Source organism: Branchiostoma floridae, chromosome 19 (assembly GCF_000003815.2).
Source record: "Branchiostoma floridae strain S238N-H82 chromosome 19, Bfl_VNyyK, whole genome shotgun sequence".
NCBI classification, from domain to species: domain Eukaryota; kingdom Metazoa; phylum Chordata; class Leptocardii; order Amphioxiformes; family Branchiostomatidae; genus Branchiostoma; species Branchiostoma floridae.
Genome location: NC_049997.1, coordinates 1869982 through 1886019, shown reverse-complemented (window position 1 = coordinate 1886019; position 16038 = coordinate 1869982). Strand labels below are relative to the sequence as shown.

At 39.5% G+C, this 16038-nt stretch overlaps 1 protein-coding gene across 3 annotated transcripts in view; it reads right to left on the bottom strand.

Moving 5' to 3' along the window:
* Positions 1 to 16038, bottom strand: part of LOC118406397 (sodium channel protein type 4 subunit alpha B-like) — a 77937-nt gene that overhangs the window by 21307 nt on the left and 40592 nt on the right. For all 3 annotated transcript variants that reach the window (XM_035806436.1, XM_035806437.1, XM_035806438.1), the window contains exons 8-18: positions 14592 to 14736; positions 12967 to 13092; positions 9343 to 9512; positions 8807 to 8966; positions 8011 to 8125; positions 5129 to 5397; positions 4575 to 4748; positions 4098 to 4286; positions 3643 to 3801; positions 2075 to 2321; positions 1188 to 1450 (exon numbers count right to left, since the gene is read on the bottom strand). In XM_035806436.1, the coding sequence (XP_035662329.1) occupies positions 1188 to 1450; positions 2075 to 2321; positions 3643 to 3801; positions 4098 to 4286; positions 4575 to 4748; positions 5129 to 5397; positions 8011 to 8125; positions 8807 to 8966; positions 9343 to 9512; positions 12967 to 13092; positions 14592 to 14736 (2017 nt within the window). The remainder of the gene's footprint in view (positions 1 to 1187; positions 1451 to 2074; positions 2322 to 3642; positions 3802 to 4097; positions 4287 to 4574; positions 4749 to 5128; positions 5398 to 8010; positions 8126 to 8806; positions 8967 to 9342; positions 9513 to 12966; positions 13093 to 14591; positions 14737 to 16038) is intronic.

Here is a 16038-nt window from a genome sequence, read left to right as displayed (position 1 = left end):
ACTATTCATATAATCTCTTTTTCATGAATCTGTAATCATTACCTCCATGATGTATGTCAGGAACTGTAAGTAAGTAAGTCGACGTAAGGGCGAACCGTCGGGGTTATACCGCCTAACCTTCTTTTGACTGATACAAGACAGGGTGCGTCAGGTCTCCCGTCCGGGTGAATAATGTGAATCACCGTACTGTATAGCTGATACGAGACGGAGGTTCGCCAGGCCGTTTGTAGTAAATCACTATGTCCAGACGGAATGATTTGTACCATAGGACACCTGGCCATGCCCCTATTCTTTTTCGAAAGGTGTGGTGGATTCTTTAACGTTCGTGGGGCGTGATTCTCCCAAACATGGGACCTCATTTTTCGTCCTATACGGGGGACGTCAGCAGAATCTAAGTACTAATTGTCACCTGATGAGTGAAGTGAGGAAAGTCGTGTGAAGAGCCTTTCCTAATGGCACAAGAAGAAGAAGAAATGGCACAAGATGACATGACAGGTTTCGAACGCAGAACCTCTTGGGCCTGAGCCCAACGCTCTGCCGATTAAGGCACGCAAATTCACTCAATATATATGATACCACTCAATCAATATAACACATGCATAGCTATGATATTTATAGGATTTTCTATTCCTGGCAATGGACCATTTGTAGTGTGTTTCAGAAACTTTCACTGCATCCCAGCTATTTGTACCCGTTCTTTTGGCTAGCCCAAAAGTTTTTGACATGTTAAAAACTGCCAAAGTGTATTTGAACTTGAAAAATATCGAAGGCATTCAGAGTGGACTATAAGTGTATTTCAACTATTCGAACTTTAGTATGACCGCATTCTACGGCATTCCAAAATTATTAGAAACATTCTTATCTCATTCGATGGAGAACCGAAACGGCAAGTCACACGAATCATGCCAGAATGTGGCCAAAGAATATCTGGAAGGCAGTGAGAATTTTTAGGATACAATACGAATTCACAGGAATAGAAAAAAAATTCATTCTGACTGCATTTGGGCTTATTCCTTCACGTGTGAAGGGGGTATAAGGTCCATTTGGAATTCGCACCAGAATGGCTCCGAATGTGGCACGAAATTTGCAAATAAAATCCCTATAAACCCAATTGTTCCCCTTATTATACTAAGCATAAGTATAGATAAGGTTGAAATATGTAGAACCCGTTGATACATTACTAGTACCTTTTCTGATAATCTATGGTTAAATACTGGCACTTGGTTTGAATCAACGTTCTTCATCAGCGCAGCTCCATCGATCGGTGCATGGCCATTCATGGGGCGCGTGGGAACAACGACTGTGACGTCATAGTTCGAACCGAATCTACACAATGGCGCTGGGGTGGGCGATCCCAACAGGAATTGGGATGGCGTCACTGTTGGTAAAGTTTTTGGAACCTCCTCTGGAAGATTGACGGTGTAAACGGAATCGAGGACTTGCTCGTTCACTGTAAAAGTACAAATTACAAATTAGTACATCAAGGCAAGGTGTGACCAGTTTGAGCCCTCCAACGTTTGATTTTGGAACTGCAGTGGTATTTTTGTCACACATTCCAATAAGGATAACTGAAGAAAGGAACGACTGATTGCTGTCATTTTGGGCACGCACGCAGTTTAGGCTTTATCAGGGAGTAAATTTAGTGAATTTATATATTAAATAAGATAACGTATTAATTTTCATAATTGATAGCAATCGACATTCTATTTCTCAGCTACATATGCCATTTTAGATCTGGTGAGGTAGTGGGTTTATAAACATTAGTTATGCCAAACAGCGTTATGCTCATTCATTCGCAATTTCGATATAGGGAATGGCAATGAAGAAGATGCATTCAGATTTCATTTGAATGTTCTTGTGTATACAATGTTCTTGTGTATACATGAAGCCATTTATACACGAAGTGCCTTTGTGTTATACATATCAAATAAAGTCATGCACCAGTATCTATTCGAAAAAGAGAAAGAGATGATAGGCTCTTACCTAACCTCCATGAAGAAGGATTGAACAGTTACCACGTGAGAGAAGATAGTGTATTTCAGCAGTGAGATATAACAGTGGAAGGTTTACATACCCGTCTCTTCTACAGCTTCCCTGGAGGTTTCTCCGTCCGTAGGATTCGCTTCGTTGAACTTTTCTTTTCCTTTTCGTCGTTTTCTCCAAAAACTCGGGCGGCATAAGTCAAGTAACATTTTGGCCCATCGTTTGAGTTTCTCTACTGCCAGTTGCAGATTGTTTGGTTCACCATCACCTTCCGGTCTGTCTGCTAGAGAATCTGCACTGAAGCAGCTCAACAGCAAAGCCAAGAATAGGTTCAGGATCTATACAGGCGGCAGAGGAATACATGTACATGTTACAACATGTTGCAACCTTGTAGATTATGGATCTCATGAAAATGAAAAATCTATTATTCTTTATGGATAGTGGCTAGTCATTTGTTCAACCTTGCTGACTACTTATATGTATATTTCATAATAAAGACAACTTTTGTTGGCCAGTTTTTATCCACACGCTCGCGTCAGGTTTCAGATTCTCAAAGGCTTTCATCCACATAATCAAATCAACATTCAAAGCGGATAACTTAAGAAGGGTTTGATTGAACGTAGGTAACTTAAATGCTTATTTTTATAATTCAGTCGATTACAGATCCTATTTCCGTGATTTAACATATTCTGACTATGCTAATGACTTCCACAGCTGCATAATCTTCGGTTGGTTATGTACACCTTTAATTAACTTACACAGGTCACAATGTTCACAATCTAATCATGAAATTTTAGAAGAGTAATGGCACTTCGCATTAAATATTCAAATTGACTTGCATAATTGGTATATGCTAAACTTTCCCCTGCCACAAACTATATATTACATGTATTTGATTCTTATAATGGATAACACTATGAAAATTGATTTTCGCATTAAATATGCAAATCAATTCATAATTTTCACAAAATGCAATTCATTATGTGCATCTCTGACTGAGATACCTGCATACTAAATACCATGAAAATTCGTCGTTCCTGTGTTTCGTGATTCTCCTTGCATGATTTCGACAAAAACGCCCTTGCATTTCTAGAGCAAGCTGCCAGGAGTACCAAACACACTTCCTTTTCTTTACATCACAAGCTATCTGCCAGCAAAAAATAAAGACCATAGCAGATCCAGGTAAAAAGGCATTAAAAACGGAAGTGCTGCTGCAGTACCAATGTCACATACAAGGGGCCCAAAATCGAACCTGACCTTCGTCTTCCCAACACCTACCCACATACTAACTATTTATCTATTTCTATCTATATCTATCTGTATTTCCATCTCTCTATATCAATCTCTCTCTCACACACACACGCTCTCTCTATATATAGAGAGACATATATAGATATAGATATAGATGTAGAGAGAGGCTAGCGATACTTTGCGATTACTGTAAACTTGTGTTGATTTGAGTGAAGATTGACGATCGCTTGATATAACTCATGTACATGGGGACCTTGGATGCATGATGAATGAGAGGTATCAATAATACATGGAAAAAGGTAAAAATTATTTTTCTAACTTTATGTTTTTGAGTTATTGCCGATTATGAATGAATTGAATTGCTCGGACTGTGATTCGGTGTGGCATGAATTAGGAGGTACCTCTTACCACCAAATTGCCTATAATCATTGACAGAATGAAGAGGGGGATGCAGGCCCATCCGTTGACGAGCATGCACACCCACATATTTTCAATCCACTCTCCACACAGCACTCTGAAGATGATGAGGAAGGAGTGCAAAAAGTCCACAAAACTCCATCTGGGTAACTGGGTAACACATATAGGCAAATTATTATAGCAATCCTAGTACTTCACTATTCTATATCATCATCATCTTGATAATAATCAATATCAGCAATCCTGTCTAAAAAGAGCATATTGTTCAGTATCGGCAGTAAGAAATGTATCTAGGGGTGGAAAAGACAAACGGTGTCCAGTTGGATACTAAAATAAGTACGTAGAAAGTACGTAGAAATGCCAATCAAACGGTCACTCAAACTAGAACTAGAACTTCCATCCTTTTATCTCAAGACTGAATTGTGAATCGCTGGCATAAGTCGTACCTCGCCGTCAAAAAGATCCAATCTCTTCTCATACTCAGCTCCAAAAAGCTGCATTCCGATCACAGCGAAAATGTAGACAACTATGCCGAGGATGAACGTCAGATTGCCCAAGGCACCTATGGAGCTGCCAATGATGGAGATGAGCAGGTTTAACGTCGGCCAGGACTTGGCAAGCTTAAATACTCTCAGCTACAGAAAAAAAGATACGATGGTGTCATTGGGATTAATAATTATATGATAATCAAACCAACCTAGACGATTAAGCAAGTAGTAGGGCACACTCGTGTGTGCCACCTTTGGGACGAAAAACACTGGTGGATGTGGTGGTTATACAGATACAGACAAGTGACAAGATAAGACAAGATACTGTATTATTGTAAACAAAACAGCTTAAGAATGTTATTGTTAAGCCCTATAACTAATACGATAAATGTAGGTAGGGACGGGGGAAAGACGGTTAGTTGGAAAGGTACTGACCAATCTGAATGACCTGAGAACTGACAGCCCCTGGACGCCTTCTAATCCAAGTTCGGCCAGACTGAGGATAACGATGATGGCATCGAAACAGTTCCAGCCACTGCTGAAGTACACTGCAGGCCCGAGGGCAAGCAACTTCAGAAAAAATTCAGCTGCAAATATGGCCGTAAAAACCTGTAATTTGGAAATATATATGTTACGCTCAACAATATATTAAGGTATAAAATTACTTTAAACTAAAACAGTTCAAGCTTCGAAAAGAATAACTACGTCACATCAAGTTTTGTATGTCAATACGGCGGTATCCATTAGCGATTGCTAATTCAAATCTGGCGAAGGCTGTAGATGAACTGCCGGAGAACAGGTTTGGCTTATTGTAGCTATCTACACAGATGAGCTTCGAGGCAAAGTTTGAGTCCTTTTTAAGCTCTGTAGAGAAGAGAATGTAGATGTTCCTAGAGCCACTTTTCCGGGCATATGAAGACAAGTTCAAGTAAATCACACAAATACTTTTATATTTTCACTCTCTTTTGAAGCAATGATCTGATACTTACGTAGTTTCCTGTTTTAAGGGTCAGTTCAAAAGACTCGCTTTTGCCGTAGTGGTCCATAGCCATAAACATTGTGTTCAGAACAATGCATAGTGTGATCAAGAGGTCTATCAACGGATCCATGACAAAAAGGGACAGGATTTCTTGAAATCGTTTGAAGCAAGAACAACACTCCCAACTGTTCCAAAAGGTATTGCAACACCAGGTTTTCAACTTGTCCGCCAGCTTTTCTTTAGTTTCAACGTCTTCATCGTCATCCGTATCATAGTACCCTGTCATTGGGAAAAAAAAATACAAGGGGAACAATTGTAGCAGATACTGTCTTTGTATTAATAGCAGCAGGGGACTTTTAGTCGAGAAATTGTAAAACACAACCAACAGAAGGTCTCGGACCGGAGTTTGTTTTACGATTTCGGAGGTTGGCAGACAGCCTCAGGCCGAAGGGCTACAGTTCCGCTAGGGAACGTAGGACGCAAAACTTAATTAATATGGTGGAAAGCCGTTTACTGTCTCTTTCCAACAAACCTCCTGGTATCGTCTGTTGCCTCTTTATTTTGGGTAGAATATGTAGTAAAATTTTATTTTGAACCCGAAAACCATAATTTTTTAACACTTTTTGATCGAAGCTGCTTGGAAAATGAATTTCCCGGCCTACGTCGTAGATAAGCTAAATTCTTAATGTTTTTGCAAAATGAAAATAAAAAAATTCCATGTGAGAACTTTATTGCAATCTCCGATGACGTAATTTCATCGAAATCGCATGAAAAACGTTACTCTTTGGGTCATCAGGCGAAAAAAACCGCTTCACCGTTGCAGCGGACTAATACAAAAATGGTTTGGCTGGCCGACCAACTACTCCGCGCACAAAAATGATAAAACCCACGGGCTCTTCAGGAAATAAGACAATTCTATGCTCAGCTACAACGATCATCAAGCAATAGGATGCAAAAGTTAGGGAGACAACAGCGCACTTCCGGCCTATTACACCACCCTTCCGCCATTTGAACTCCGACCCGGAACCAGAGCATGACATAGGTATAGAGAGAAATTTGGCTATTAACCCTCAAACACCCGAGTGGGGTCCGTTTGGACCCCAGGCGTACATTTTGAAACATTTTTGATCGGAAGAAAAAATCCTTCCGTGACTTTGTCAGTCAATATGTCTTATACCTTCTCCGAAGTTTTCGCAAAGATTGGTACAAATATGTGGAAATTATAAAGAAAGTTTGTGTTCAGTCCCTCTGGGGTCCAAACGGACCCCAGCAAAAATGTGTAGTTTTTAAAACAAACTTTGGACGCTAATTCCTTAACCGCTTATAGTATGACTACTAAACTTTCAGACGATAATAAGAATGTAACCCTTAATCTTTACAAAAATTTCTGTGTCATCAACATGTAATGTGACGACATTATGACGTCATTTACCAAATCAGGGCGGCCATCTTGGATTTTGACAAATGACGTCATGAAATTAGCATAAATTATACATTTTAAGTCATGAAAATTACATTGCATTTCATAGAATTTAATTGTTGTCAGAAAACAGGTGTAGTTTACCAAGAAAACCTTGTTTAAATTGAAATTGTCAAATTTTGGCAAAATATGCCTGTTAGAATATGGTTGCCATGGCAACCCCCAAAAATGATAAACTTATTTTATTGACCAAAAACTTTTGCAAACAATATTTTTTGATAAGTTAAAGAGTTTCGTAGCGTTAGCTCTAGCCGTTCATGAGTTATTGGACATAAGTGTTGCTGAGGGCCTCAAAATTCCCCTATCTGGTCGGAATAGGTTTAGTGCAAAACGTGGTCCTTCGGAACTTTTGCATAAATTATGATGATGAGTTGGAATTAGCAACACATTAACATCTCAAAATCTTCCTCTTACATTGACAAAGCAATGCATATACAATGATCGCCGATAAGAAATGGTACTGAGATTTTATGAACAAAACATTTTGGGGTCCGTTTGGACCCACTCGGTCATTTTAGTCGCAAAAAAAGGTCGGGTGCTTGAGGGTTAAGATGATGAGACTTAATGTACTCCAGAGGAGAGTGTTATTTTCTAAAAGACCACATCTTTATGTACAAAAAATCAACTAGATTTATAGTAATTAATCACAGATAAACAAATAAATGGACCATTTATAATCCAGTAACTGAGTATTGCCCCTTCATGCAGACCCAGGGTGTGATGCATTAACTAGTGGTTCCTATGGGATACTTGCTAAAGTTCAAGTCAACTTTGGGGTCATATAAATAGAAGAATTAGGTTGCTAAGGATGGAAATGATGAACAACTATTCACACACATGCTGCAAACATTGTTTTTAAGATCGGACCGCGATTTCTTAAGAGCTGCCATATTTTATGAATACCCTTTTTTCTTAAGTTTCAATGGGATGATTGACAAAGATCAAAGGCTCAAAGCCCCTTTTTTTACCAAAGCAAGTGGGAAATAAAGTTACTGAGGCTACAAGTTGTCAAACAAGTATCCAGAAACAAATTGCAAAAGTAATTGTCAAGCTCAACCAAATATCTCTTTAGAGCTGCCAAATTGAAGTTTGTTCAATGGTTGTACACCTGGCTGTAATTTAATTGGAGGGTACATTTACTCGGGGGATAATGCTTTATAATGCAAATGCTTCCTTGTACAGGTTAAATGTCAAATGGTCGATACAATTACATTATGGGATTCAGAAAAATATTACTAGCAGAACTGGAACACTCTCCTTTGGAGAACGGTATGTCTTTAGATAAGTATCTACAAGAATTTTAAGCATCTACAAGGAAGAGAATCATTTCAATATCAGAATAGCACCACTCGTCCATTTAAAGGATGTTGCAAATCCCTAACTCAAAGGGACAGAAATATGAAAAACCTTACATGGTATTTCCGTGTTTGTTTTTCCCTTGAAGTCTCTGACATCTTGCCAATTCTTACAGTTATGGCATGATTCTGGCGCCATCCCATTTGGAACGTTTTGTTCGTTAGAAATAACCTGTAAGGGTGTAATAAATATGATGAATTATCAACGTCATAGTAAAATTTTATTTCAATACTATGTTTGCTAAGAGTATATAACCAGAACGTCAGAAAAGTTCATATCTTCCGTAAATAGTTTCATCAGGTTGGTAGATCAACTCTGTCTGTCGCCTTCATCAGTACAAAATGAAGCAAATACTATCGGTGCTATCTGATTTAGACAGAGCCAGTGCAATCCGAATTTAACCTATTGTATTGTGGCGTAATTACTTGATATTGGAATGTTCTCAAACGTGATACAATAGGTTAAGTTCGGAATGCACTATTTCATATAGCGCCGATATGATAGTATTTGTTTCATTTTAAACTGATAGTCGTAGAAACGTTTACTAAAGAATTAAAGAAGTTTGAAAACGAGTAAACGAAGAAAACTTTGTTCAGTGTTCTATCTTGTCACAAAGATAACACTTTGTTCCCGAGAGGGCTAAAATAATAAACTGGAGAAATTGGAAACATGGACTTCGCAGGAAGGCTGGCAAGAAAATTGGAAACATGGACTTCGCAGGAAGGCTGGCAAGAAAAACAGAAAGCGCTACTCACTCAAACACTACCAAAACGCTCTGTAGCCTATCTTTAGCTTATGGCTTTGTCAAACCTTTAGTGGCTATTGTTTATTATAGTATGTTATAAAATCTACCTTCATGTCCATTTCCGATTGGTTGCTGAGGATATCTGGAAGAGACGTCCGCTCTGTATCTGGACTCCGAACCATGCTGTCCATGGTGGGGCTCTGGACAATGCTGTCGTTCAACAATTCATACGATCTACTCCGCAAAATTACGTTGTGAATGCTGAATCTACACATAAAAATGTATAGTTTTCTGAACTTCATCAGTGTCCCCAATGGTATAGGCATCATGATACATAATTTCAGATCAGTCTGAACAGAGAAGTAGACAGGAATGATAGAATACAAGAAAATATGCCTTCAACTAAAAGATATGTATTGTTAATTAGGTAATGAATTTTGCCATCATTAATTTGAATCTCAAATTATCAGGAAATTTGGTCTGTCTTGTTTGCATTTTTTAAATAGTCGATTGTTTTATGCAAAATTACTTCCAGTCAATTCTGTTGTTGTGTTTTCATAGCTAAACTTGCGGATAAAAGTTTTTCAGAAGGAACAAGAAACACGTATTCTTAAATATCATAAAATGAAAGTATTTTGATAACCTGCTGCCGCGTTTGCTGCCTGTTTTATCCAGGGAATGGTTGGAACCACGTTCTGCGTCACTTGCCACGGAGACACATTCGCAGCAGCAGTCTCCAGAGTGACATGACCCGCTCCCCGAACAGGAACACGACGACGACGATGAGGAGGAGGACGAATCGTCGTCATCGTCCTAACGTGACGGGACCACAAGGTTAAAATTGCATTACAAACTAGAGTTCCACGAACACATACCTTCGCCAAAGGTTTATCATGGATAGTGCCCTTATTCAGGACTCAGGTTTTACTCATGTAGTATTAAAAGATTAACTAAGCCAAATGTAAACGGCAGCACGACCGTGTGTTTTTAACTGTTGGAAATTCCCTTTCATCCATTCCAACTAACTAACTAACCTACAGTCAGGCGTCAGACTGAGAACAACTTTTCGTAACTGTAGAAACTAGAGGATAAAGTTTGCCAGACATGCACTACGTTGGACATGCACACGCCTACTTCACAGTTGACAGGTATTCCAAAAAGGGCTACTTGGGGGGAAATTCAACTTCATTTTACTCCTTTATTGTTGTTAGCAGTTCAAAGGCTCAACGTTGAAAGACCTTGGGCATACTATCTAAAGGACCTCCTGACAATGAGCTTTTATAATATTGCTACATGGCTTTCATAAGGGGATCACTAAGGGGGTAGAACAAAAAATGGTTGTATAATCCTCATCATCTTCTATTACTATATTACTATGAAAATCAACTTAAGTTGCGGTATTACTATGGTAGGTCATTTTCTGGCCATTTGTTGCAAAAGCAACTGTAATATTTTGTAGGCTTTTTGGCTTAAAGCAAAGATCAAATACTATAATTCCTAATCCAGGCACAACAGTAGCTAAATTTATCTGGTTATCTAGCCTTCATAGGCTTCTACATAGAATTACAGCACTAATACCTGTATTACATAACATGGAATCTTTCATATGACCTTTTATGAACAGTTCAAGGATACGGATGCTACACAATTATAGAAAAGACAATAGAATTAGCCCATTTAGCCCATTGCAACATGTCTGTTCTCTAATGAGTGTTACTGTAATTATTAATTGAAGCATCCATTATTACACATGAAACGTTTATATTTCTCATGCGTTTTGACAAACCAAGGAGATGTTTTTTAACCTCTTTGGACAAACCGACAATAGCGAAACCCATACAGTCCTACATTTTCACCATTACCAAGAAGCGAGAAGAAGCCGAACTTCTGTGTTAGACTAGATTTGTGATACTTTTATATGTATATGTCCTGATTTGTTGTGACCTGTACTTAGCTCGGTTGGGCAAAATTGTACAATAAAGGTCTTCATTCAGTTTCATTAATGTTTGTATAAACATTAACATGCCAATTAGGAATCCTCCAAGTTGGATCTGTACTGTGTAAGAACAGGTCTGATGGAAGATTTTGCAGGTAAAGAAGTGATGGTCTACATAAAGAATATTACGCAATGCTTCCCATGTCATCACACCAGCAGAAGAATCTAAGCAACCAGAAATCTTCATTCATGCTACATAGTCTGGACAATAGAAACAGAAGTGCAGGGGGTACGGACGCTACACTTTACAAATGAACTTACTGGTACTATGTAATACGATATTTTTGTCTAATGTTATGTAGCTCTACCAAACTGGTGTTCATACATGTATATCCGTTAACATACATTATCATAATACCGGCACTAATCATAATACCGCCAAATAAATCAGCCAAATAAACTAGTGCAACAACAGTAAGTTCCGGGCTATGCATACTTCAGACATCCACGGGTTCAGCACATTTTAAAAAGGCTTCGATAAGGATGCATTCAAAGACTACAAGGCCAAAGATTTCAGTTCTTTTTCGGGGCAGGCGAGCTCGTCGTGGGACGAAGACACTGTCACATTCATTGCCAGATTTGCAGATAATAATCACACCTCCTCGAGACGAGACGAGCATAATCTGATTCAACAGCAATTTTGAATTTCTGTGGGTGACCTACAACTGGAGTAAAAGTGCGAAGAACCGTTGCATGATAGCCAGGATCTACGGCTAAATGGGCAAAATTGAACGTACGCCGCAATCTTCCCGCCATTTTTGACTACGCCTCTGGGGAGTCGTCAAGTGGTATATATTGCCTTCAGTCTGCAAAAATTCTAGGAATTGCACAGGCATTTTTTCCACAGGAATGCAGTATGCTGGGTATGCAAGCCGACCCCCCCCCCCCCCAATCTGTTCCAGATGTATCTCTGGTATGCAATGGTGGAATGTAGGTCACACCGGCTCCCTGGAGGAATCTGTCGTTTGAAACTTAAGTGGTAGACAGGGAAACTCTGCACAATGGATCACGTTGTCTTGCTTGTTATGTTATGTTATGTTATGAAGGATACATTTTCTTTTCTAGAGCTTGTTCAAGCCATACGCCACAGGCAGACAGGAAAAAACTATATAGAGGTCATGATCTTGAATGATGGCATTCAAATGGTTATCATGTTCAGAGCCAAATATAATTGTTCAAGGCCTATTATACTATCCAAGGACTGGAATATTACGAAGTAGGACAGCCATGTGGGCTAGGTGCAAGAAAGTCATTCAAGGACGGAAGTGCTGGCAACAGTTGGTTCTTCCTTATTTTTCATTCTCCACTACACACTGTAGTGCTCAGCTGTAGGTTTAGGTTACTGGCAGACCATTGTGCTGTACCAGGGATAGTACATTTCTGCTGGCTATAATATTTTTATTGCCAGTCTTGTTATATCTACGCTAGCACTGAAGTTTTACGTCATAGCGGTTGTGACAGACCAAAATCAAATGAAAATTCTTGAAAGTATACATCCGTTTTCTCATGACTTTCTGTATGCTCATGCAGTTTTTTTGTGCAATTACTAACAGGAAAGGAAGGAACAACAGAGGACGTATAAAGGTACATAGTGGTAGTTAATTGTGCTGTGTTTATTCCTGGCGGTATTATTGAACCCCCTCCCAACCACGCACCCGTTCTCCGTGTAATTCTGCGATGTGTTACAATTACGATATTACGTTTATAGTACGACAAAAAAGATACACAGAAGAAGTGGCAAAGGTAAGCTGTAACAGCAACATGTAACTGGAGAAAACGATGCGTTGACAATTTGTCAAATCAGTATGGCTAGAGAAATCGTCGGAAACGTGGCGGTATTATGATAATAGATGTTAAACTGTTGAGGGAATATCAAATATCATATCACATTCATCGCTGGCTGCTTTGGAATGGACTATTTATGAAGTCTGGGGGTGTACCAGATGTGGATTTATGGAGAAACCTCAGAAAAAAAGGCAGCTCAAATTAATTATACACAGATAACGCCCACAACTTTTCTCTTTACGTCTTGCAAAGATTGATATCTTTTATATCATACTATTTGTTTCCAAAAGCTGCCCGGCAGGGCCCCGGTTCGGAAATGCGACGAAGGCCTAAAGCAACCGATGCTCTGGACCAATGATTATAACGTACTGTGGATATCTCTTTCAAGGCATAAATGTCCTAATGTGTCAGGGATGCGTGCACCTATTCGAAAAAAAAACCCTGCCAAGACAGACATTATCTTAAGCAATGCAACTAGAGCCTTACATTGTCGTTCGCATCCGCGTATGACATGGCCACCACGGCCAGCATCAGGTTGATGAGGTAACAGGACCCCAGGAAGATGATGAAGACGAAGAACAGCATGTTCCACGGACCGGCCGCTCGGATTATCTACCAAGGAAAAAACATTTAGGCCGGACGTGAAGGAAGATATCAATTTCTAATCGCCCGCTAGGTATGTAACGGGGTTTTCTAACCTAGGACTGCAGGGCAATCAGAAAACCATACGGCTATTGGCACTTTACACGCATTTACACACAAGGCCGTTTGTCATATTTTGTGTTTTTTCTAACCGATAGTTTTCTGCAACTTGACATTACCTTATTGCTGAACCACATTACGCTCTGTAATCAACTTGATTACTTACGGTTGCATGGTCGATATCCACAAATTTCACATGTACATTAAATGACTTGTTTGACGGTGAGTGATCGACATTATATATTCACATATTTATGGACTTGTGACGAATTAGAATTGCGTATAATTTTGTATTTGTCAACTCGAAACCGGCTGTTGTTGCCGTGTTGTATTAGTGTCATTTGATCGGTATAATTTTACTCGTTAATATTGTGTTTGAGTAATGCCCGTTTTTACTGACGTGTTTGATGACATATGTTTGGCAAAATATACACCAGTTTTCTAAGCTTTAAAACGATGTATAACATGTGCGGGTGTCTTGTGAGCTAGCGATGTGAGCGTTCAGCATATGGAATCAAACACGTCAGTATGGTAGTCGGTTCCATGAATGTTGAAAGCTTCGCATTTTCCTGGTAAATCATATCGTTTTATATATATTATACATTGTATACAGTTTATTATTTTCCCAGTACATGCGCTCAGGTCATCGGCCTGTTTTCAGGTAGGGCTGGAAGATTGTACAATACATAACATTGTGCAACATAAAATAACCAAATAAGTGTAGGCTTGTTGTTACACGTTTGATAACGTTACCCGTTTCCGATCCAAGCAAACCTTTTGTTTTGTTTTTCGTTATAGGAAACATGGTTTGTGAATGTGAGCATATTCCTGTTGTAAAAATTCAATAACTTAGCAGGCTGTGTTTGTTGTTGCATGTGATATCAAGGGCATTCGCCACACACAGGGGACCGCGATTTTTTCTTGACAGCAGTGCCCTACAAACATTCATAATGTTGACCAACATTTATACAGCCAGGCCATAGAATAAAAAGTGAAAGCTAAAGCATACCAACAACAACCATACAATTTAATACATATAAACCGTAACTCCGTCGCCATGGCAATGCGTTTTCATTTTTACACTTTTTGTAACTGTGTTGACATCAATTGTCATTTGGTTGTAATGTGATCGCTGGCGTATTTGTCGACATGTGGTGGATATAGTGTAACGGGGTTTCTCAACCTAGAGCCGAAGGGCTACGACCAATCAGAAACGAGAAAACCATACGGCTATTAACGTTAGAAATTTTCTGAATGCAAGGCCGTTTTTTTGTATTTTGTTTTTCTAATCAATAGTTTGGGTGTTTGATCAATTGTAATGCAATATTTAGGCAAATTTTGTCTCCGAGAACGTCTGTCAAACACAGCTATTCGTTAAAAATTGCAAAAGTATAAAATATCTATCATACCAATTGGTAAAGGTTCTCCCAGTAGTCTTGTGTGATAAGGCGGAAGGAAGATAACATCGCGTAGCCGAAAGTGTCGAAACTTGTGTAGCCATGGTTTGGGTTCGTCCCTATTCCTGGAAGGCACGTGTACCCAGTGGGGCATTGTCTGAGAAGAAAAAATGACATAATTCATTATTTACTAGTACATCCCGAATGATAACACAAATAACACAAATCCTCGTTAAATAAATGTGAATAAAAAAAAATAACACACTCAACAACACTGACAAACTTACTCATCACCACTGACACACTTACTCATCACCACTGAAAAACTTACTCATCACCACTGACACACTTACTCATCACCATTGTCACACTTACCAAACACTTTTTAAACAGTTTCTCAGCACAAGTGGCACTCATCCGGCACTGGTGATCATGACACACTTACCAACACTGGTGATCATGACACTCTTACCCAGCAACATTGATCATTGCACACTTACCAGCATTGGTGATCATGGCACACTTACCCAGCAACATTGATCATCACGCACTTACACAGCACTGGTGATCATGACACTCTTACCCAGCAACATTGATCATCACACACTTACACAGCACTGGTGATCATGGCACACTTAACCAGCACTGGTGATCATTGCACTCTTACCAAGCAACATTGATCATTGCACACTTACCCAGCACTGGTGATCATGACACTCTTACCCAGCAACATTGATCATCACACACTTACCCAGCACTGGTGATCATGACAGTCTTACCCAGCAACATTGATCATTACACACTTACCAGCACTGGTGATCATGACACTCTTACCCAACAACATTGATCATTACACACTTACCAGCACTGGTGATCATGACACACTTACCCAGCACTGGTGATCATGACACACTTACCCAGCACTGGTGATCATGACACTCTTACCCAGCAACATTGATCATTACACACTTACCAGCACTGGTGATCATGACACTCTTACCCAACAACATTGATCATTACACACTTACCAGCACTGGTGATCATGACACACTTACCCAGCACTGGTGATCATGACACACTTACCCAGCACTGGTGATCATGACACTCTTACACAGCACTGGTGATCATGACACACTTACCCAGCAACATTGATCATTGCACACTTACCAGCACTGGTGATGCAACATTGATCATTGCACACTTACCAGCACTGGGGATCATGACACACTTAAGCAGCACTGGTGATCATGACACACTTACCCAGCACTGGTGATCATGACACTCTTACCCAGCAACATTGATCATTGCACACTTACCAGCACTGTTGATCATGACACACTTACCCAGCATTGGTGATCATGACACACTTACCCAGCACTGGTGATCATGACACTCTTACCCAGCAACATTGATCATTGCACACTTACCAGCACTGGTGATCATGGCACACTAACCAGCA